Source organism: Equus quagga, chromosome 14 (assembly GCF_021613505.1).
Source record: "Equus quagga isolate Etosha38 chromosome 14, UCLA_HA_Equagga_1.0, whole genome shotgun sequence".
Taxonomy (NCBI): Eukaryota; Metazoa; Chordata; class Mammalia; order Perissodactyla; family Equidae; genus Equus; species Equus quagga.
The window spans coordinates 8,858,362-8,883,624 of record NC_060280.1 but is presented as its reverse complement, the minus strand read 5'-3'; the positions used below and the strand labels follow the sequence as shown (position 1 = coordinate 8,883,624).

The following is a 25,263-nucleotide window of genomic DNA, read 5'->3' as shown; positions in this document are numbered from 1 at the left end:
TTTGAGGAAGATTTAGCCCTGAGTTAACATCTGCCGCCAATCCTCCTCTTTTTGCTGAGGTAGACTGGCCTTGAGCTAACATCCGTGCCCATCTTCCTCTCCTTTATATGTGGGACGCCTGCCACAGCATGGCTTGATGAGCAGTGCATAGGTCCACGCCTAAGGTCCGAACCAGCCAATGCCGGGCCACCAAGGCAGAACATGGGCAATCAACCGCTGCGCCACTCGGCAGGTCCCTGAAAATATATTTTTTAACAGTGACAATCGAATGAATTTTTCAAAGCCCAGTTCTAAAAATATGTTTCTTCCTGGAGTTTAATGACACGGTTATGAAAACAAAAGTGCTGATTGAAGAAGCCTGAAAAATGCTGGGTTCCACCACATGAATTTTTAGGAGCTACTTTCATTTCTGTGTTTTAAAATATAAATGGATTTCTTAAAGTAAATTTACTGATATCGGTAAGCCTACATGTTGTATATGATGTATTTCCGAAATTGCCTTTAAAGAGTAAATATGAGAAAGTTAAACAATTGATTTACATGTGATAAGATTTCTTCCCAGAGAGAGAATGTGAACATTTTGCCTTTTTGACATAGTAGTTAATGAGATATTTCTGGGTTTCGTTACATTTTCTCTGAGGTTATTTTCTTCACAATTGAACATATTAAGCAATCAGTGATCTCCAATTAGCTATTTTGCCCACTATCTAATAATTTTTAAAATGAAATTCTCAGGGCAAAGTGTAAAAGAAAATTTAAATAGCTATGTAAACAAAGACTGTAGTAAAATGCCAGCGTCGCTGAAATCGAACTATTGACTGGTTGATGTTGTAGGGAAGTTATGATTTGAAATATTCATCTTTGGCTGATTAATGATTCATTCAGCTTCGGAAAAGACAGTTTTTCAGTTGAATGTAAAGTTGCTTGCATCTTTCCATCTACATTAAGCATTGTATTTAACCAAACCACCTGTCCTTTAGTAAGGGAATATTTCATCGCATGTATTTATTTTATGCTGCTGGAGGGAGTGTAAACTGAGATGACCATTTGGTAAATGCAAGGGCTATTTTTGGCTTCTGCATTTGCTGGGGTGTGTGTTCTTAGTAATGTGCTCTCAAAGCTCAGTCTTTGGCCTGGTTTTACTTTTATCTCATATTTTGTGTTTCTCCAGGTGATTGGCATTAACCCCGTCATATCTGGTTTCTAGCCCATAGGAAGACTATAGTCATGTCCGTTGATTTTAGAGGAAGTTGGAGGAATGACAAGCAGCTGACTTAGAGGTGTTGGCTTCAGCTCCTGCCTCTTCAGCCAGGTCTCTGTTTTGACAGAAGTTTGGTGATTAGGCATAATTGTTACAGCTTTTTAGACTCACTGAGTGTGAAAGTGTGTCTTCGTCTATGGCATGTGTGAATATCTGTGTGTGTGCAAGCCAGAGGGAGCTAGTGAGCATTGTGTGTGAGAGGGAGCATAATGTGAGAGGAAACACATCTATCCTCTTTAATCTTTCTGCTTTTCAGAAAAGGATAGAGTTTATACAAAGTGTGCTCCCCTATGGAGTGAGGCGTAATTGGCCGAGGTTCCCAGAGAGGGAGCAGGCAGGAGGCCAACCTGGGGAGCAGGTGAGGAGGTTTCAGGCCAGGCCTGAGAGGACGATGTCAAAACTGACAAAATGTGAAAAATCAGCAAGCGTTAACCAAGGAAGAGAACAGTTGTTACTTCTGGGGAAAGGAAGCAGCAGGTTGAATGAGGGCGTTAAGAGAGAACTAGTAGCTGTAGGAGATAATCTGGAGGAACCCTAGCGTCCCTTTAACACTTTCTCAAATGAACACATTGCATCAAGTCCTGGTTCCGGTTTGAAAATGCTTTTTCAACTAGTTGTTTTGTGTTAAAAGGAGCAAAAATAGTTATAGGAGGGAGGAATTAGTACTTGCAGTTTTTCAACTTTCTCTTCTAAAAAATAGAATTATGAATACTCTTTGAACCCTAGCTTAGGGCTTGCACTTGTCTGCTCTGTGCTTGGGACTGTATTTAGTTCTTCTGCATAATCGTGACTGTTTTTGTCCTCGAGAAAACAAAAGCCTCCATGAGTAAGTGCTCCAGGGGAATACTTGGTGAAGCAAGACATGTATTTCTTAGCAGCCCATTCTTTACTCACTATATGAGTTTGTTAGCTTGGTCTCCTTTTCATTCAAAAATCCAATGAGACGTGGTCAAGACATTGCGGAGTTTGGCGCTGTGCATCTAGACAGTATTTATGGGTAGAACCCTATGAAGCTTTAGATTCTTCAAATAATTTTTACTTACATTTTTAATCTTTTAGATGAGAAAACCTGCACTCAGGAAAGTTAGTAATAGAGCTATAGTTAGTTAAAGTTTGTTAGTTTTCATACTTGATTTACAATAACTATTAACTTTTTAATGACAGATCCTGCATCAAGGAGATCTCGGTACAAAAAATAATTTTGTCTTTATTCTGACACTCTAAAACTTCTCCCAAAGAATTTAAGACAGTTTTGAAAATTAATGAAAGAATAAAACATATCCTAATAATAATATCAACAAGAATAACCAACATTCATTGACTTCCTATGTGCCAATGACTTCGTGAAGCAATTTACATGCGTTATCTCATTTAATGATTACACAAACCTCATGAGATAGACCTCAGTACCATTTATATGATATTTGATAGCTTTGAATCTGTGTCTTATTCTTAAGTGGCAAGGAAGGCTAGGAAATGTGGCTTTTGTTTTTTGGGTGTTTTTTGTTAGAGCATATTGCTGCATCACATAATTCGGGTTTTGTTAGTAAAGAAGAAGGCAGACAAAGGATATTTGTGGGCGGCCCGCAGCTCCTGCTGTATTAATTGCCCACCATTAATAATCTGCCCCATTTCATTAAATGGAATCTTCTTGAATTGCTCAATCCTAGGGTTGCTTCCGTCCTCTTTGCCCCTCAACTTGGACATCTGAAATTTGACAGCAGTTTGTTTCAAATTTTTACTCAATATCTGTAATCCGTTTAGGTGTCTTCACGTGCACCACCCCACCCCTGTGCAGACTGCTGGCATCTCCTGCGCTTCAGTGCGACAGCCTCATAATTTGTCTCCTTCCTCCGTGCTTGATTTCTTTTAACCCCTTCTCCACTCAGCAACTAGTGCTTTTTATAAACTGTAAATGTAAATACTATTTAAAAGCTTTTTTATAGCATATTGCTTCATTTGGAGAAAAATCCACGTGTACCGGGTCCTCCACAAACTGTCCCCGCACCATGCCTGTCCAGCATCTTCTCCTGCCCCTCTGCCATTTACCTATTCATCTCTAGCCTCACCTTCACTTCTTTGAACACCCCACATTGTTCCTGCCTTCCAGCCTGTATGTGTTCTCAAATGGCTTGCATCCTCTCGACCTTCAGATATCAGTATAAATATACTCCCTCAGATTTTCAGAGTTTCTATCTAAACTACAGCCCCTCCCCTGACTCCCATTTCTCACCTCTGTCTGTTTTATAGCTTTTATCACAATTTTTGGTCTGTTTCCTCCACAGTACTGTAGATTTCTTGACAATAGAGAATCAACAAATGTTAGCCATGATCACCATCGTTATCATTATTATATTGATGGTCATTGTCAAGAACTGTGATAGGTTTGAGATTTTACTGAACTTGGAAGTTAGCAGGTAATCCGTCACAGTTTCGTGGATACTGGTAGAAGACATGAGATAGGTATGGATATTGGATCAGAGATAAAGGACAATTTATTACTCACAGTATTAACTGTAACCAGAGTAGCCGCATTTTGTGCCACTTTCCCAAGCCCAGGTTGCCACAGATTAACACAAAGAGGGCCAGATAATACCTGCATGTGTGATGGGTTGCAACACAGGAGAGCAGTTTAAGCTTAGGGAACTTTAGTCTTTTGTGTTGGTCAGTAATTATTCGCTCCCTTTGCTCTGGAGGGAGACACTGCTCCCATCTTCCAAGACTATAAGCAAACCTACCTTTTGCTCCAGAAAGAGACACTGTCTCCATCTTCCAAGGCTTTTCACTCAACCAAGATCCTTGAAAAGATAATCCAGAACAAAGAGCGGTCAGTGTCTTACTTGCAAGTTGCACAGAAACACGAGAGAGCCAAGGAGAATTGTCTCCCAACAATAAATGCCCTTAAGTATTCATCCGTAAGTAGCATACTTTGGCTTTCCATAATTAACTTTATATAATTGAAATATTACAGTTTCTGCCTTTTTTTGCTAAACAGTTTTGGAGATTTATCCATGTTTTTGCACACTATTGGAAAATTCATTAGATTTTGTTGCTAAATATAATATGTGGTATGATTATACCACATTGTGAATATCCATTCTACTATTTCTTGATATTTGAGATGATTTTGGTTTCCTAGTTATTCCCAATAGTACTTTGTGAACATTCTTGTACATTCGCATGTGCACGTATTTCGATTCAGTTTATACTTAAAATAGCGCTTTTCAAACTTTTAACTCTCAGGACCCCTTTATACTCTTAACAGTTACTAGGAACTTAAAAGAGCTTTTGTTTATGTGAGTTATATCTACTGTTATTTACCAAGGATAGCCACTTTTGCCACTTTAACATAATGCTGGAAGGTCTAGCCAGATGAGTTAAGCACATGAAAAGAAATAAAAAGAATCCAAATTGGAAAGGAAGAATTAAAATTATCTCTGTTCGAAGATGATATGATCTTATATGTAGAAAACCCTAAAAATTCCACCAAAAACCAGTTAGAACCTATAAATGCATTCAGCAAAGTAGCAGAATACGAAGTCACCACAAAAATCAGTTGCGTTTTTGTAGACTAACAATGAATAATCTGAAAAGGAAATTAAGAAGACTATTCAATTTACAGTAGCATCAAAAAGAATAAAATACTTAAGAATTAACTTAACCAAGGATGTGAAAGACTTGTACAAATAAAACTAAAGACATTGTTGGAAGAAATTTAAAAAGGTATAAATAAATGCAAAAACATCCTAAGTTAGTAAATTGGAAGACTTTACATTGGTAAGCTATCAATACTCCCCAAAGTGATGTACAGATGCAGTGCCATTCTCATCAAAATTCCGATGATGTCTTTTGAGGAAATAGAAAAACCCATCCTAATCATACATATGGCTTTTCATGGGACCTCAAATAGCCAGTTAATCTTGAAAGAGAACAAAGCTGGAGGACTCACACTTCCTGATTTCAAAACTTGCCACAAAGCTCCAGTAATCAAAACAGTATTGCTGGCATAAAGACAGACTTAGAGATCAATGGAATAGAAAAGAGAACCCAGAAATAAACTCTGACATACATAGTCAAATGATTTCTTCACAAGGATGCCAAGACCATTCAGTGGGGAAAGAACAGTCTTTTCCACAAATAGTGCTGGGAAAATTGGATATTCACATACAAAAGAATGCAGTTGGACCGTTACCTAACGCTACGTACAAAAATTAACTCAAAATGGATCACAGACCTAACTGTAACACCTGAAACTATAAACCTCTTAGAAGGAAACAGGGAAAACTTTCACAGCGTTGGATCTGGCTCTGGTTTCTTGGCTATGACACCAAAGACACAGGCAAGAAAAAAGAAATAGACAAATGTACCTATGAATATTTAAAAAAATTTGCATCAAAAGATACTATAAACAGTATAAAGGCAGCCTACAGAATGGGAGAAAATATTTGCAAGTCATATATCTGATCCATAATATATGGAGAAGTCCTAAAACTCAACAATAAAACAAACAATCTGATTCAAAAGTGGGCAAAGGGCTTCAATAGACATTTCTGCAAAGAAGGTGTAAAAATGGCCAATAAGAACATGAAAACATGCTGAACATCATAACCATTAGGGAAATGAAAACACTACAATGAGATATCACTCAAATCCGTTAGGATGGCTACTATCAAAAAAACAAAAAGTAAGAGTTGGCGAGGATGTGGAATAACTGGAACCCTCGTGCACTGTTGGTGAATGTAAAATGGGACAGCTGCTGTGGAAAACAGTTTGCTGGTTCCTCAAAAAACTATAAATAGAATTCTCATATGATCCAGCAATTCCACTTCTGGATATATACCCAAACTAATTGAAAGGAGGATCTTAAAGAGATATTTGTACACCCATGTTGATAGCAGCATTATTCACAAGAGCTAAAATGTGGAAGCAACACAAATGTTCATGAACGGATGAATAGATAAGCAAAATGTGGTATACACATACAATTTAATATTATTCAGCCTTAAAAAGGAAGGAAATTCTAACCTATGTTACAACATGATGAACCTCGAGGACATTATTCTATGTGAAATAAGGCACTCACACAATGGCAAATACCGTGTGATTCCACGTATGTGGGGAATTTAGAAGAGTCAAAATCATAGAAACAGGAAGTAGAATCGTGGTTGCCTTGGGCTGGAGTGAGAAGTTGTTGTTAATGGGTATAGAGTTTCAATTTTACAAGATGAAAATAGTTCTGGAGGTGGATGGTGGTGATGTTTGTTCCACACTATGAACGTGTGTAATGCCATTGAACTGTACACTTAAAAATGGTTAAAATGGTAGATCTTATCACAATAAAAAAACTGGGAAAGAACAAAAAAAGCTGTACAAATGGTAGGTTTGTATTTTCTGTATTTTCAGAATATATACTAACACTTCCTAAAATTACAGTTACTGTGTAGATGGACCGTAAGCGGTAGCAATATTTTATTCCATTTCCATTGCGATTTTCTCCAAAATTTTTTATATGGAAAGTTTTTGACTTGAGAAATTTTTCTCAATGTTTTTCCAAGTTGAAATCACTAGAGAATAAGAATCTGAATTCCATATTGAACATTGTTTTAGTGTCAGAAACTTATTTGAAGATGCATTCCAGTCCAAATGATTCAACACATAACATCCTGAAGATGTCTGTGCATCAGGAAGGTAATCCGGCCGATTTAGAAATGGTGGTGCTCTGTTAGGGCTTTACTTGCAACCGGTTTGGTTCAGTTCCTGGAAAACATGCTGATAGAATATTAAATGTCACAGAGTGAGAACTGAGACATGGCGACGGACGTCCCTACTGGATGTTTAACGCCCAGCAGTTTTGTAGCTGTGGGTTAACAGCTGCATTTATCAGGGTTAAGTTGATTTCTTAATGGGTGAGGTTATATTCTACACATCAGTATTTGATGCTCTCCCCTCGATTCTAGACAGTTTTTGGTGCTGACTTCCTTTGAAGGCTGTTTCGAACAGCTTAGCTCCAGGAAGATCTTGGACAATTTCTCCCAGCATTTTTTTCTTTGAACTTTTTTGTTTGATTTTTGAGTTCTTGTTTTCTCTTTATACAGACTGTTAAAATATTCTGATTAGCTGGCCGTTTTGACATGTTCTTTTTTTCTTTCTTATTTAATTTAGGGAGAACCACCAGTAGAGAACCAGACTATGCTTCCCATATAAATGATGAGGTAAGTTAAATTGTCTGTATTAGCTTCCTGTGAGTCAGAACGAAAAATCAGCACAAGGTTAGAAATGTCCTTCATATGAATACTTAGGTCTTTGTCCTTCAGTTACTTAGGACTCACACTACATTGTCTCTATTTTGTCTTCTAACCTGTTCACTTATCAGTAAGCAAAGCAAATTCCATGTTTCACGTAGATTTAATATTGGATCTCTCTAGATGTTAAAAGGGAGCAAACAGAAGTTTGGATTTGTTTTAAGGCTCCCTGTGAAATAAACCCAGCTCTACCGAGACTTGGTAGGCAAGATAATAATATTTGGCTTAACACTTTGCTGGAGTATAATGCAGTGACGGCACTTATCATATAGTTATTAGTGTGTGATTAATGCTTATCGATGACTGTGCAGGAGTTCAAGAGAGTCAACCCAAACTAAGGAAACATATTAAATAAAAGAGTAAATCAAATTAAATATAAGTTGTAAATATACAAAATTGTCTTAATCAAAAATCTTATTTTACTTACATAAACTTGCAAAAAGATACCAACAATTCAGATTTCTTATATACGGCATCGAAGTATTCTAACAGTATTTCAGATAAAATAATCTTCCCTAGTTCTCCAGTTGACCCAGGGCAACACTCTTGGAGATAAATATATATCCTTGAACTGGGTTGTGGGTGTCTAGCCAGGTAGAAAAAGTTTCTTTAAAAATAGCTTGTTAAGAATGACTGAAATTCCCATCCTGGGGAAACACAACCTACTAGAAAAGGTTGGCTATGTGCTAGTTAGCTGGATAAACTGGCTGGATAAGCTGGTTGGCTCAAGATTCCCAGAAGTTCTGGGATTCCTTTAAAAACTCAGTGACCAAAATGCCGAATACAACAGAGTATGAGCAGTGAAGGGACTATTAAAATCATTTAGTGCAGTGATTTTTACAGTGTAATTTGTAGACCACCTGAATAAGAATTATATGAAGAATTTCTTAAAAATGCAGACTCTTGAGCCCAACCTCAGACAATCAGTATTGTTGGAAATAAGGTAAGGAATCATGACTTTAAAAAAGCACCCTAGGTGATTCTTAGACCTTTAAAGTTTGAAAACCAGTGTCATAAAGCAGGGTGTCCACAAGGAAAGTGACATAATTGTGGCACAGAGAAATGTGTATTGAGTCAGTGAGTCAAGACAGTTATCTAGAAGATAAAGAACACGCAAAGTCAAAGTCTTCATTTCTTTGGAGCAGATTGAGGAAAGATTTACCTTGTGAGATTGATGCAGTTTAAATGATAAGAAATATATTGTCATTTTCATTTTGGTCATATTAACATAATAATAATATACTCCTCAGAGATCTTTATAGGTATTGCTCAAGTTATTTTCAATTACAGTTCATATTGTTTGCTTTGTGTGTATCCTTCATATTTCTATATATTCCACACTTAAACTTCTATAACAGAAAAACCACTTCATCCAGTCATATTTATGCAGTTCCCCATCCCTTTGCACATTTCAAGAGTAATGGATATTGCTTCCTTGCTTTCAACCTCAGATAGGTCTTCATTTGAAACAATTTTGCTCAGATTTCTTAAGCTTTACATTTGCCTTGCCAAACTGAGAAGTCTTATTTAATTAAATTTAAACCATAGTATTTTAGAAATATCATATGTCATAATTTTTAATAGTTTTTTTTAGTGTTACTTTTATAGGAAGGCCACAAGTGAAAGGGGAATGGATTCAATCCTAGGAGAAGAGCACTGCCATGCCAAGCTCCCTTGTAGACTTGATCTGTAGTTTGTATAGCATACCTTTTTTTGGTGTGGAAGATTGGCCCTGAGGTTACATCTGTGCCAATCTTCCTCTATTTTGTATGTAGGTCACCACCACAGCATGGCTTGATGAGCACTGTGTCGGTTTGTGCCTGGGATCCGAACCTGCAAACCCTGGGCCAGCAAAGCAGAGTGCACAAACTCAACAACTTCACCACTGGGCTGGCCCCAATATATATAGCTTACCTTTTCAATATAAAGTACTTTGGAGTAAAAACAGCACCTCCCTGAAACAAAAATGAAGAATGGCTGATAAAGTTTAGAGTGATTAAATGGATATATTATTGAATTAAACAGTTCAAAAGTGACTCTAGCTTTTGCTTCCAGAAAGATGAAGCAGACAAAATTTTCCCTATTCCTTCTGCTAAGTACAACCAAACATCCTGAACATTATATATAAAACACACATAACAAGACTATGAAAGTTAGAGGGAAGAAGGCAGAATGGCTAGCAACCTCGGGATTCAAAGAATAAGACTGAAGTTAGTTCCCTGGGTTTTCTCTTTCCTGCATATATTGCAGACCGGGTGCTGGAGAAGCCGGCAATGCAGGAATGCTAACTGATCCAGACAGATAAAGCATCAAGAAAAGCCTACTCTCTTTAGCCAATGGACCAGGAAAAGGGTGACCCAGGAATACAGGAAACTTTGGATCAATAACTGTTTTTTGTAGCCAAATACCACAGAAAAAAATTATGGTCCTACCACCATCCCTTCCAAAAGAGCTTAAGTGGGGAGAATAGACTTTCACCCTCACCTGATGGTAAGAGGGTGCCCAAACTCCCTGTACAGTTGGTGTCAGAGAAGGCTGAGTGGGCAGCCAGGACGTTCATACCCACGGGGTGATCTTGTGCTCCTCTCACACACCCCTCTGCATGGTATCACTGGAAACCAGGTAGGCAGCTTGCACTTCCACTCTCATCAGCAGTAGCAAGGTGCTCAACTCTTTTCTATTGGGTTGGTGTCAGAGGTGGCCGGTAGAGAGCCAGGAGTTTCACCACTGTCTAGAGGTAGAGGAGCCACCCCCACACCACTCCCTGCCATGGTGACATCGGAGGCCATGAGGGGAGACTAAGGCGGCACCTTGCCCTTTCAAGCTAGGTTGGGATCTTTGAAGGACTAATAATAAGCTTGGACTCCCACTCCCACCTATCAGTAACGAGAAACCCTTTCACCACCCCACCACCTCCTCATGGCCACAGAGGCTGAGTGAGGATTCTGCCCCCGTCAGACAGTGAGGCATCACCCACTTACCCCACCGGAGTGGTGTCAGGAGACGTGCTAAAACAGAAGACTTCAGTAAAATCTAGAGTTTCATAATGTAATCCTCCCAAAGTTCAGATTTCTTTAGAAAGTCACATCTAATACGAAGAACCAGAAGGATATCAATCTGAATGAGAAGAGACAATCAATAGATACAGATGCTGAGGTGACACAGATATTAGAATTATCTGATAAGAATTTTAAAGCAGCTATCATAAAAATGCTTCAGTGAGCAATTGTGTACTTTCTTGAAACAAATAAAATATTAGAAAATCTCAGCAAAAAAAGAGAAGTTTCAAAGAAGAACATAATGGAAATTTTAGAACTGAAAAATAGAATAAGTGAAATAAAAAACTAGATAGCAGAGTGGAAGGGATAGAAGAAAGAACCACTGAATGTAAATAGGATAGAAATTACCCAATCTGAACAGTAGAGCGAAAGAAACTGAAAAAACAAATGAAAAGAGACCCACGGACCTGTGGGACTATTATAAAAGATCTGGCATTTGTGTTATTGTAGTCCTAGGAGAAGAGAGAGTGGGCCGAAAAGATATTTGAAGAAATAACAGCTGGAAATATCTCAATTTGTCAAAATACATAAACCTACAGATTCAAGAACCACAAGATAAACCCAAAGAGATTCACAGCAATCAAACTAAAACTAGTTCAGAAGACTAACGACAAGAAAAAAAATCTCAAACATAGTGAGAGAGAAACAACACCTTAACTGTAGGGGAAAAGTAATTAAAATGACAGATTTCTCATCAGAAACCATGGAGGCTGAAAGAAGTGGCACAGATTTTTTCAAGTGCTCAAAAAAATGCCAATCCAGGATTCTACAGCCAGTGAAAATATTCTTCAGGAATGACCAGAAAATCAAGACATTCTCAAATGAAGGAAGACCAAAATTTTTCACCAGCAAGTCTATCCTAAAAGATTGGCCAAAGGAAGTCCTTTACCAGAAAGAAAATGGCATAAGAAGGAATTTTGTAACATGGGAGGAGGGAAAAATCAACAGAAAGAGTGAAAATATGATTAAATACAATAGACTTTCTCCTCTTGAGTTTTCAAAATTATATTTGACAGTTGAAGTAAAAATTTTAACGGTGTCTGATGTGGTTCTCAGTGTATGCAGAGAAACATTTAAGACAATTACAAACAAAGAAGATTTGGGGATATAAAAGGAGGTGAGCATTCTATACTTCACTTGACAGATAAAACTTGTACACTGTGGCTGCAATAATATATATAATGTAATATCAAAAGCAGCCATATGAAAAACTGTACAAAGAGATACACTCAAAAACTGTTTAGGTAAATTAAAATGGAATCATGAAAAATAATATTCCAATAACCCACAGGAAGTTGTGAAAAATAAAAGAGAAACATAAAGCAGAGGGAACAAATAGCAAAAAACAAATGGAAGAATTAATCCCTGTTACATCAATAATTACATGAAATGTAAGTGGTCTAAACACAGCTATTGAAAGACAAAGATTTGCAAAGTGGATTAAAAAGACACATGAAAGAGGATTAAAAAATATGCATTATGGCTGAAAATATATGCAAACATTAAAAAGAAAGCAGGAGTGCTATATTAATATCATGTAAAGTACACTATTGAGCAAAGAAAATTACCATGGACTTAGTGGGACATTGTATAATGATAAAAAGAGTCTATCCAACAATAAGACATAGCAAAAATAAAGTTTGCATGCACCAAATAATACCATCACAATATGTGAAGCAGAAACCGATAGAAAAAAGTAATATACAAATCTATAATTATAACTGAAGACTTCACCTCTTAACAATAGATGGAACAACTAAATAGAAAACCAGCAAGGAGATAGATGAAATCAACACATCAACGTACAGGATACAGTCGACATTTACAGACTGCTTCTCCTAACAACAGAAGAATGCACATCCATTTCAAGTGCTGACAGAACAAAAGCCAAGATAGACTACATATTGGGCTATAAAACAAGCCTCTACAAATTTAAAATAATTTAAATCATATAGAGTATGTTCACTGACCACAATGGAATCAAACTAGAAATCCGTAACAGAAAGATAACAGGAACATCTCCAGCAATTGGAAACTAAACGACAGACTTCTAAACAATCCGAGGGTCAAAGAAAGTCTCAAGGAAAAACCAAAACCAAAACAAAAAAGCATTGAACTGAATAAAAGTGAAAGTGTGACATATTAATTTTGGAGGGAGGTAGCCAAAGAAATGCTCAGGGAAATTTATAGCACTGAATATTAATGTTAGTTAGGAGGAAAAGTCTCAAATCAATAATAAACTTCCATCTCAAGATATAAGAGCAAAATAAACCCAGAGAAAACACAAGGAAGGAAATAGTAAACATAAGAGCAGAAGTCAATGAATTGAAAACAGAAAAATATTAGAGAAAATCATTGAAACAAAAAGCTGGTTCTTTGAAAAGGTAATAAAATTGACAAACCTCTAGCTAGATGGACAAAAAGAGGATATAGAGATGGAAAAAGAGAGAGAGGGAAAGAGAGAGAGACACATATAACCAATATCAGAAATAAAATAAGGCATATCACTATAAATTCTGTAGATATAAAAAAGATAATAACAGAATACTAAGAATAACTTTACGTATACATTTGACAAATGAAATGGACAAATTCCTGAAAAAACGCAAACGGGCACAGCTCATTCAATATGAAATCAATAATTTGAATAGTCCTATAATTACTAAGGAAATTGAATGTGTAATTTAAAAATTTCCCCAAAAGAAATCTCTTGGCACAAATGGTTTCACTGGAGATTTCTACCAAGAGGTTAAAGAATAATTAACACCAATTTTATATTGTCTGTTTCAAGAAATAGGAGAGGATTGAACACTTCCCAATGCATTTTAGAAGCTTGCATTACTTTGATACTAAACTTAACAAAAACAGTACAAAAAAATAAAATTGCAGCCTAATATCCTTCATGATTATGGACGTGAAAATGCTTAGTAAAATATAGCAAATAGTATATGAAAGTAATTAAGTCCCATGGTGAAGTGGAGTTTGTTCCAATGCTGGAAGACACGTTTATTGTTCAAAACTCAGTTGATGTACCTCGTCATGTTAAAAGGCTAAAGAATCAAAATCACATGATTTTGTCTCTTTTTCTTTCAGAAAAAAATCTAAATTCAATGCCTATATGTATATACAAACTCTAAGAAAACTAGGACTAGAGAGGAACTTCTGACCTGATAAAGAATATCTACAAAATACCTACAACAGCATCATATTTAATAGTAACAGACTGACAGCTTTCCTCCTGTGATCAGGAGCATGGCACAGATGTCTTCACTCACCACTCCTTTAAATGTAGTACTGAAAATTCTTGCAATAAGGAAAGAAAAGAAAAGAAAAGCCATGTAGATCAGAAAGGAATAAATAAAACTCTCCCTATCTGCAGATGACATGACAGTCTAAATAGAAAATCCCAAGAAATCTATTAAAAAAAAAAAACCCTCCTAGAACTAAGTGAGTTTCATACAGAAATTAATTGGATTGCTATATACCAGTAATGAATACGTGGAAACCCAAATTGCTGTATAGGTTGGTGCAATTCCTATCAAAATCTCAGCAAGACTTTTTGTAGATAGAGATAAGGTAGTTCTAAAATTCATATGGAAATGCAAAGGAAGTAGAAGAGATAAAACAATTTTGAAAAAAGTAGAATAAAGTGGGAGGAATCACTTTACCCAATTTGCAGACTTATTTTCTAGCTGCAGTCTAATTAAGACTTTGTGGTGTTTGCAGAGAGAGGCACGTAGATTGATGAATCAGAATAGAGACTGCAGAAATAGTCCCATACAAGTACAGCCAAATTTTTTTGGACAAATGTGCAAAAGCAATTCCATGGAGGAAGGATAGTCTTTTCGACAAATGGTACTGGCACATTTGGATATCCAAATCCATAGGCAAAATTATGAACTTCGACCTAAACTTCACACCTTGTACAAAAGTTAATTCAACATTGATCATAGATTTAAATGTAAAGCATAAAACTATAAAACTTTTTGAGCAAAAAAGAGGAGAAAATCTTTGGAAACTAGATCTTGGTGGAAAATTCTTATACATGACACAAAAGGTATGATCCATAAAAGAAAAGATTGATAAATCAGCCTTTATCAAATTTAAGAACTTTTGTTCTGTGAAAGATTCTATTAAGAGGAACAGACAAGCTTCGGACTGGGAGGAAATATTTGCACATCACATATCTGACAAAGGACTAGTCTCTATGGTAGATAAAGAAATGGCAAAACCTAATATTAAAAAACAGCCAACCCAGGGGCCGGCCCCGTGGGCAAGTGGTTAAGTTTGCGGGCTCTGCTGCGGCAGCCCAGGGTTTTGCTGGTTCAGATCCTGGGTGCGGACATGACACTGCTCCTCAGGCCACGTTGAGGCGGGCGTCCACATAGCACAACCAGGAGGACCTACAACTAGAATATACAACTATGTACCGGGGGGATTTGGGGAGGTAAAGCAGAAAAAAAAAAAAAAAGATTAGCAACAGTTGTTAGCTTAGGTGTCAGTCTTTAGAAAAATAAAAAAAATGAAAAACAGCCAACCCAAATAGGCAAAATACATACTGAGATATTTCCCTAATGATGATATATGGATGGCAAATAAATACAGTCATTTGCTGCATAATGACGTTTCAGTCAACAATGGACCGCATGTATGATGGTGGTCCCAGAAGATTAGTACCATGTAGCCTTGATATGTAACAGGCTATACCATCTAGGTTTGTGTGAGTAATGTAGGGAAGGAAAAAGTTTCCTTTACCCTCCTAGGGTCTCCTGGCTGGTCTAAGAATTAAATTGACATGAGGCAGATTAACAGGAGGAAAACACACAGAAGTTTAAAACATGTATACATGGGTGAAACCCAGGAAAACGTTTCACTGGAATGGTGAAAACTCTCACCGTAGATACCATCCTCAGCTACAGACAAAAGAAGATGTTGGAGCTAGGGAATGTCTGGGACTTCAAAGAGAAGGAAGGCAATTCATTGGTAGGCGAAAAGGAGCAAATGTTTGAAAACAAGTATTTGGCGAACCAGAAACAGAAGAACACAGAGGGGAGCCCAACAAACAGGCTTTTCCAGGTTCTTCCCTGCCTACCACTAATTCATATCATGCTAAGGTGATAGCTCACTTCCTGAGTCAAGTTTTTTTAATCTGGATTGTTTTAGGCAGTTAACGGGAGGTAACAAGAAAAACTTTCAGAGTCTTTGATTTCTTAAAAATAATCAGCCTAAAATAATCCTCATGTTAAAGAGACACATTTTGGGGTGGCAAATTTTGTTCCCCTTCAGTACATTCTCTGATGTTCACTCAGTGACAAAATTGCCTAACAAAGCATTTCTCAGAATGTATTCCCTTCGGTAAGTGACACATGACTGTACATAAAAAGATGTTCAGTATCACTGGCCATTAGAAAATTGCAAATAAGACCACAGTAAGATATCACTATTCTCCTGTTAGAACCACTAACATGGAAAATAGTGACTATACCAAATACTGGTGAGGATGCAGAGAAACTGGGTCTCTCATACAGTGCTGGTGGGAATGCAAAATGGTACAGTTTCTTTAAAAACTAAACATATACATACCATGTGACTTAGTTATCACACTCTTGGGCATTTAGCCCACAGAAGTGAAAACTTATATTCACACAAAAACCTGTGCTTAGCAGCTTTATTTGTAGGAGCCAAGAATGGGAACAACCCAAATGTCATATAGTAGGTGACTGGATAAATAAACTGGCACAGCCTCACCGTGGAATACTACCCACCAATAAAAAGTAACAAACTACTGATACACACAACTTGGATTGACCTCCAGGACATTGTACTGAGTGGAAAAACAAAATCTCAAAAGACCACATGCTGTATGATTCTATTTTCAGTGAAATGACAATATTACAGAGATGAAAAACAAATTAGTGGTTGCTAGGGGTTATGCGTGTTGAGGAGGAGGAAAGTAGACATAATGTTAAAGGGTCTCCTGAGGGAGATCTTTGCGGATGGAATAGCTCTCTAGCTTAATTGGGCTGGTTCTTCCTCGAATGTGCACGTGATACAATGGCATAGAATGACACACACACGTTGTACTCATATCGGTTTCCTGGTTTTGACATGCTGCTATAGATATGTAGGGTGTAACCATTCAGAGAAACTGCTGGGAGGGGTACATGGGATCTCTTTGTACTATCTTTGCAAATTCCTGTGAATTTATAATTATTTCAAAACGAAAAGTAAAAAAAAATTAAATTGGATACAACTTATTTAACTTTCCTCAATGCCGTCTTGATTTTCTTTTACTGATGCTCAAATGCTGTAAAAACACAAACTCTACATTGCAGTCAATTTTTTAAAAAAGGCATCGATAACAGAAAATTCATTCAAGCTTCGGATTGAGGCAGAGATGACTAGAATAGTTTGATTTGGCCCATTAGCGAATTTATAGTTATGATGAATGTTTGGGCCTTTTACAAGATGGAAGAATGTGTAGAAATTCCAGGCTCATTACTTAAAAATTGGTTTATACTTTCAAAGTATCTTATGTGAATTAAAAATTTATGATATAATAAATATATTAAACTTTTGATCACTAGAAATTAAGCAAAAATTAATTTTAAAAAGCCGACATTTATTGAGTGCTTCTCATGCATTTATCTTATTTAATGTCACTGTACAGGAATTGTGGCATAGAGAAGTTAACTTGCTTGAGATTACATATATGGAGTAATTCATTTTGCATAATCAAAGAAGAAGGTTATGAGGAGTCTGTAAACTGAGAATATATAAATTGGTTTATTGTTATACTTATAATGTCTTGGTCCTGGGGTTCTGAACCCAGACACTCTTATTCTGGAGCATGCTCTCTTAAGCACTCTACAGTATTATTTCTTTAAGAATGCTGTTCTAAGAACCCTGCCTACGAGTATTTTCTTCTGAATTTCAGTCTCCAGATCATTGCTACTTATGTTTAGAATATTCAAGATGGCTACTCAGTTTCTATGATGATTTATAGATCTTCTGAATATTGCCATCTTTTCTTGCTAGTGAGAGTTTGTATCATTCGTTCATTTCATTCCGTTTTGTACCGCTTCATTCAATTCCTTAATGCTTGGGGTCAGGGAAAGAGGCACCTGAGATCTAAAAGCCAGGACCCCTGGAGAGGGGCGTGTAGAATTGGGAACAGCGCAGATGCTCCTTTTGCCTGAGATTAAGGTCAGTGAGAAATGATATGTGGCAAGTACTCAACAGAAAGCATGAAGAAACCTGTGTTATTTCATTTTACATTTTGCAAACTGAAGATACAACCACAGTTTTTGACTAGAAAGTCACAGCAAACTCAGTTTTCCTAAAGCGAGAGATTGTAAAGTGACTAGCCTGGTTGCTTTTGGAACCTTTAATACACAGTATTCTTGTGTCCTTCTAGAAGTGCGACGACTGACTGTTCTCCAGCATAGTGGAAAAAATCATGTAATGAAGAGTCAGTATACAGTGAATCTATAATAAATTTGTATATTGTTTTAAACGCAGAAATACAGATCAGAGGCTTCTATTTCAGAATTGAGTAATCAAGATATTCATTAGCCTTCTTTGATATCTGATGTATTTAGAAGAGTTAATGGAATTCATTCAAGGTCCACAGGTAGATAGCATCACATAACAGTGAAATAGGATTTTGAGCATATATTTAATCATAGACTCTCAGCTTCCCACAACTCTTCCTTCTGTTTCAGTATAACTTTAATATGTTAGATGACATTCATCTTTTTATGGAATTCATATTGAATACAGTGGTAAGAAGATTGATGTGTATTCAATGCTCGCTTCCTCATCCTCCTTAGGAGCGTGGATGAGTTACTGCTTTTTCTGTGGCACATTCTGCTTCTTTTTGTAGTATTGAGTATATTTCCAAGGTGCCCTTTGAGCTCTTTTTAAATATATCCATAGCACATTTTATCCCCTGTTTTCAAAACTGGTCTGCCCAGCATCACCTGGGTATAATGAGAGGCTGTTTGTGACTTTCCAAGAATCAGGTAGGTGAACTCCCAGTCTGGACATGAGTTTGAGGTCATTTCTGCCATCTACCGCCTCTCCCTGGCACCCTACTGTCCCTGTCACTCTACTGTCCCTGTCACTAGAGATTGCTGAGAAGTGATTGGCCATGGTCTCAGGAGCATGTGCTGCAGTATGCGGTCTGTCGTGGGACGTGTGGATTTAAAGTGCACTGTACACCAAGGGAGGCATCACTGTTGCTTTAATTACAAGTGGCTCATGTGTATTTATATCCACGTATGGCTTTCTTTCTTGGGTTGTAAGTATAAATCCTTAAGAATCCTGGTGGTGCATTTTTCCAAGATATTCACTTTAGTAATTTCAAAAAGTTATGGAAGGCCTAAAATAGCCAATTAATTCTGCCCCTTTGGTCCTGTTCAGAATTCAGCATCATTCAAAGAATGGAGCTCCCTGTTATTTCCCTGTGATATAGTAGTGCTTAAGTATTTCTTTTGTGTGTGTGTTTTTTTTATGATTTGATAAAGCTGCCTCCAAAATTCTCATTCTCTCTCAAGCTTCTCTCTTCACACATACACACGCATACACACACATATATACACCCACACATGCGTGAACACATACACACACTTATAAACTCATATACACGCAGTTTTGCTTTCAATTTCAAGTGTATCATGGCTCCCATGAGTTGCAGGTTTAGTATTTCTGCGTAGAGAACCTAGAGTTTTTGTTGTTGACAGTTGCATACTCCGCACTTGCGTCATTAACAGCACTCTGTCTTCCCCATGGTGCTGTTGGCAGAGCCTGAGCAGCAGAGAGACCAGCTTCCTCATCACTGAAGAATCCGAGGTAAGCAACATCAGTATTACACTCTTTGACATGGACACAAATGGGGTCTCTTTTTATAGTCTGTGATGGTGATGCTCTCCTCACCAGTTCAGAATTATTTTTTAGGTCCTCATACATGATGTTTGAGAATTTATTACCTTGGAAAAAATCACTTTCTTATGGGAAAAGAAAGTCACATCAGACATATTAATGAGAATGACACATAAAGCAAAGCACTTTGCTTGCATTTTAATTTGTCACTTTTACAATTGAGAAAATACAAGGTCTGAGAGGTTTAATGACTTGGCAAAATTATCCGTATATCTAAGGGGCAGATCCTGGACTAGAACTCAGGTTTCTGAGGCCTAGTCCAGTATTCTTTCTCCTCCATACATCACACTTCCTACCTGTAGTGCATGCCTAAGATTGATTATGAAGAAGTGCAATTTATTTAAAAATCAAATTTGAATATCAATTAAGAGGTTAGTAAAGGGATTCACCATTTTTCATTAGTTGCTTAGTAGATAAAAGGTGCTTTGGGGAAGATGGGGAAATAGAGTTACATTCTTATATTGACAATTTTAATTTTGATGTTTTGCTTTTCACTATTGTTCCAGAATGAAGGTTGTGGGTTGATCAAATTATAATTGAAATTTTATTGGCTTGTTTTTCTTTTTTATTTATTTTTGGTTTTTGGCCATGTAAAGCATTTACATGATTCCAGAGTTGAAAACCATAGATCAAATAAAATTTAGTGGAGCCTGAAGCTTATGCTATTTTGGTATCACTCTTTAAGCACAATAGTGGAACAATAATTTTCTTTAAAAAGTTTACAAGAGTGTTTGACCATGAGAACACATTGCTAGAGGCCTCCCTAAATCTTAGAGGGGCTGCTCAAAGTAAGAGGCCCTGGGGCTTGGACTTTATTACCTTGAAGCTCAGTCTATCTTGGGCTGAAACCATGAAACGCATTTTCAAAGAGCGCATGTGTGTCCACATACATATGCACCTGCTTGATATTCCACCTGCTTCTTACACTCAGCAGCCTACTGTAGATACTGCTCTGTTCCTTGGTTTTCACTTAAAACCATATCCTGGAATTCCCTCTGTGTTGTGTAGGGAATTCATTCTCATTCATCTGTAAGCTGCATAATATTCTGTTGTGGGGATTCAGCAGGACGTGTTCATTCACTCCCTTTACTGATAGACATTTGAGTTTTTTTCAGTCTTTTGCTGTTGCAAATATTGCCACAATAAATCCCCTTGGGAATCAGTCTTATACTATTTTGGCCAGTGTATCTTTCTGAATAGGATTTCTGAATCAGAGAATAAAGTCGTATGTAATTTTGCCATATATACCAAATTTCCCTCCATTCTGCATTTCGAACCAATGTGTGAGAGTGCCTGTTTCTCCACAGCCTCGTCAACAGTGTGTTGTCATGATTTTAGACTTTTGCCAATCTGACAGTGTGATGGTGGTTGCTGGGAGCTTTTTCAGTTAGCTCTATATTTTAGTGTAGTTTAAATTTGTGTTTCTCTCAATATGAGTGAGATATTCATCTTTTTCTATGTTAATGGTCATTTTAATTTACTGGACCATTCTATTCTTATATCTTGTCTGTTTTCCTGTCAAGCTGGTAGGTCTTTCTTTTTTCTCTTGATTTCTCTTGGAGCTGTTTACATATTTATTATTATCACCTGGTCTGTGGTAAAAGTTTCAAATAATTTCCCCAATTACATCATATACTAATAATTGAAATTTTAGATTCCAGATGATTTTAAAGTGATTTATAGTGCTTCATTTTTTATGATGGCATTGTCTTTGGTTGAACAGTAACTTGTTAAAATTAAAGTCAGTTTCTTTTTCTAAAAAACTTTTTATTTTAGTATAGTTTTAATTTAGATTTATTATGAATACTCTATGTAAAGTTCCTTTGGACCTCACATCCATTTTCCCCTGTTATTAGCATCTTGCATTAGTACATTTGTCACGATTAATGGACCAACGTTGGTCCGTTATTATTGACTAAAGTCCGTACTTTATTCATATTTCCTTAGTTTTCCCTGATGTCCTTTTTCTATCCCAGGGGCCCATCCAGGGTACGACACTGCATTTAGTAGTCACGTCTCCTCAGCCTCCTTTTGGCTGTGGCACGTTCTCATACTTTTCTTGTTTTTGATGACCTTCACAGTTTTGAGGAGTACGTGTCAGGTATTTTGTAGAAGGTCGCTCAATTAGGACTTTTTGGGTGTTTTTCTCCTGATTAGACTGGGGTGATGTGTCTTGGGGAGGAAGACAGTAGAAGTAAAGTGCTGTTTTCATCACGTTACATCAAGGGTGCATCCTGTCAATATGACTTCTCGCTCTTGGCGTGACCCTGATGCCTGGCTTGAAGAGCGTTGGTCAGGTTGCTTTGCTGTAAAGTTGTTCTTTTCATTTCCCTTTCCTTCCTGTGCTCTTTGGAAGAAGTTCAGGTCACTATGTGTAGCCCACACTCAAGGATCGGGAGGCTGTGCTCCACCTCTTTAAGGGTAAATGAATTATTTGGAATTCTTCTCTCTGGGAGATTTGTATCTTGTTATTTATTTATTCCTGTATTTATTTATGTATTATTTGTGTATTTATTTATATCTCTATCGACTCATGGATCTTTCTTTTATATTTTATGTTATAAACCCAATACTACTTTTTTTGTTGCCCAGATTCTTCTAGCTCTGGCTTTTGAGAGCTTTTTCAGTTGACCCTTTATCCCTTTGACATATCCCCATTAATTTTGTTTTGCTTTGTGTTTAGCATTTTTTTACTTTCTGGAGCTCCAAGATGCTCAAAGCTCATCTTGTACTTTTCCTGTGTCGGTCCTAGAGTCAACCATTTCTCTAGGGACGTTTCTCTTTTAATGTCGCAGAAATATCTCAAAAGAAAAATTCGTTATCAGTCAGGGTCCTATTTAGCATACTCTAAGTAGGATAATTTGAGGAGGGCTTAAGAAAAAAAAGCTTTTACAAATATGGGGTGCAGGACAGTCCCAGGATGTATACATCTAGTAACCATCAATCTGTTATCACCCCAACTGAAGGGAGCAATTATTAGTACCCAGAGGAGAGAGTCATGTACTTAAGACATTCTTGAGAGGCTCAGTGGCCTTCACTGGAGGGATACCGCCATACTGAATCCAGCCACAGGAAGGAAGACGTTCATTCCTTCTCTCCAATCATTTGTGGGAAGCCAGAGGTCAAGGGAACTCTTTGATAGCTATACCAATCACCTTCATGAGAAAAAAACAAGGTTGAGAGGGATAGAGAGGGGATCTTCTGGGACAAATCAGAGCTATCCAGCAGAATATGTATCATTGGACATATTTTCTATAGGGGAAAAAATGGAATCGTATGGTTCTTACCATTATTATTGTGATAGAACTTCATTATTTATGATTCTATAAATATAAAATTATCATAATTTAACATTTTATTTGAAATAAAGTAGTCAACACTGGATTTGACTGAGATCCTAAATGGCTAGCTAAATTGCTAGTATTAAAGTCATTAAATGAAATACAGAAAAATGGAGAAAATTGTACCTAAGAAAACTTGTCTCAGAGTGAGTGCCCTTTGTGTTTGGGAGGAATAGTTTGAGAAGCACTTAGAATTTAAAGAAGGAGGAGTGGGAATTGGAAAGGCACTCTAGAGGCATGCTTAAACAACAATGAACATGCCATTCAGTTTTTGAAGTGGTTTGGGTCTCCTTAACCTCAGGAGTGATAGTCCAATTATTTAACCACTTGTATAGCACAAGTTCATACCAACCGGAAGGTACTTATGAATAAATGGACCAGAAGCAATTAGTATGAATATAGCATAGTGTTTATAATTGATCTGTGTTTATATTTAGAGATGATTGCTCCAGAGTTCAGACATTTAATTCAGTCTCCTGGTGATCTCATTCAGTTTCATGGCTTTACATACCACTGGCATGGTGTCAACTCTCAAATTTCAGTTTCCAGTATAGACATCTCTCCTGAGCTTCAGACATAAATATCCAAGTAATTTCCAATCATATGCATTCGGTTGTCTAAAGACATCACAAGATTAATATGCCTAAAATGCAAATTTTTCTCTTTCTTTGCAAAAAATTGCTCTGTTAAAGTCTTTCATATCTCAGCTACAAACAATCCATCCTTCTGGTTGCTCAAGCCAAAATTTTTTTAAAGCTGTCATCCTTATTGTTAGACATTACGTTCAATGAAATGCACTCATTTTAAGTATACAGTTTGATGAGTATTAACAAACCACAGCAATCAAGATATAGATTCTCTTTACCTCAAAGAGCTTCCTTTTGCTGTTTCACCCCTGCCCTAGGCAACCACTGATTTGTTCTTGATTTTTTCTAAAGTAGTATGTGAATGGACTCGAACTGTATATACTGTTCTATGTCTGCCTTCTGGCTTCTTTCATTCATCATGATGTTGGTGACTCATCAAAACTTCAAATCATGCTGATCAATTGACTCTTGTTGAATATACCTGGAGTTCTTTTGTTTGTTTTATTGTTTACCCATTCTATGGATATGCCAAAATTTGTTTATCCATTCCCTTGTTGATAGATATTTGGATTGTTTTCAGTTTGGGGACCATTATAAATAAAGCTATTAGGAACATTCATGTAAGAAGTGTTTGTGTAGGCATATATTTTCATTTCTCTTGGTTAATTTCCTAGGAGTAAAATTTCTGGTTCATATGCAAAGTGTATGTGTAACTTTATATGAAACTATGGAACTGTTTTAAAAGTGTTTGTACCATTTTCATTCCTGCCAGTAGTGTATGAGAGTTCTAGTTGCTCTATTTCCTCACCAACACTTGATATTGTCAACTTTTTAGTTTAGGTAATCTAATGGACGGTAGTGGTATTTCGTGATTTCAGTTCTAATTTCCTTGAGGAATATGATATTACACACCTTTTCATGGGCTTATTGGCCATTCATTTATCTTCTCTAAACTATCTGTTCAACTCTTTTGTTCATTTTTAAAAATTGCGTTGACTCTCTTCTTATTGACTTGTCAGAGCTGTTTATTCTGAATGCAAGTCCTTTGTCAGCTGTATTTATTGCTAATATTTTCTCCCAATCTGTGACTTTCCTTTTCATTTACTTCACAATACTTTTAGAAAAGCAAATTTGAAAAGTTTCAAAGTTCAGTTTCTTATCCTTTTTCTTTTAAGATCCTTGCTTTTTGTATCCTATAAGAAATATTTGTCTACATCAGAGCAGGGGTGATTTTCTCAGATTGTCTTCAGTTTTGTAGTTTTAACTTTTACTTTTGGTCTGTGACCCATTTTGAGTTAACTTTTATAGAGGATTTGTGATGAGGATCAAAGTTTATGTACTTATTTTTAATATGCATATTTAGCAGCATCTGTTGAAATGACTATCCTTTCCCCATATATTACATTGAGAGCCTTGTGGAAAATCAACTGACCATGTATGTGTGAGTTTTTCTAAACTCTCTATTCTGTCCCATCATATCTCTGTTCTTGTGCCAATATTACACTGTCTTGATTACTCTCACTTTATAGTAAGTATTAAAATAAGATAGATTAATTATTCCTACTTTCTTCTTTATCAAAATTGTTTGGCTATTCTAGATCCTTTGCATTTCCATGTAAATTTTAGAATCAGCTTGCCAATTTCTTTAAAAAATTTACTGATATTTGATTTGTATTGCTTAGAATCTGTAGACCAATTTGAGGAGAATTTACATCGTAACAATATTGATTTTTCAGTACATGAACATGGAATATATCTCATTTTGATCTT

At 36.7% G+C, this 25,263-nt stretch overlaps 1 protein-coding gene across 1 annotated transcript in view; it reads left to right on the top strand.

Moving 5' to 3' along the window:
• ANO5 (anoctamin 5) overlaps positions 1-25,263 on the top strand; it is a 93,350-nt gene that overhangs the window by 3,659 nt on the left and 64,428 nt on the right. The window contains exons 2-3 of the mRNA XM_046685487.1: positions 7,424-7,473; positions 19,428-19,475. Of these exons, the coding sequence (XP_046541443.1) occupies positions 7,424-7,473; positions 19,428-19,475 (98 nt within the window). The remainder of the gene's footprint in view (positions 1-7,423; positions 7,474-19,427; positions 19,476-25,263) is intronic.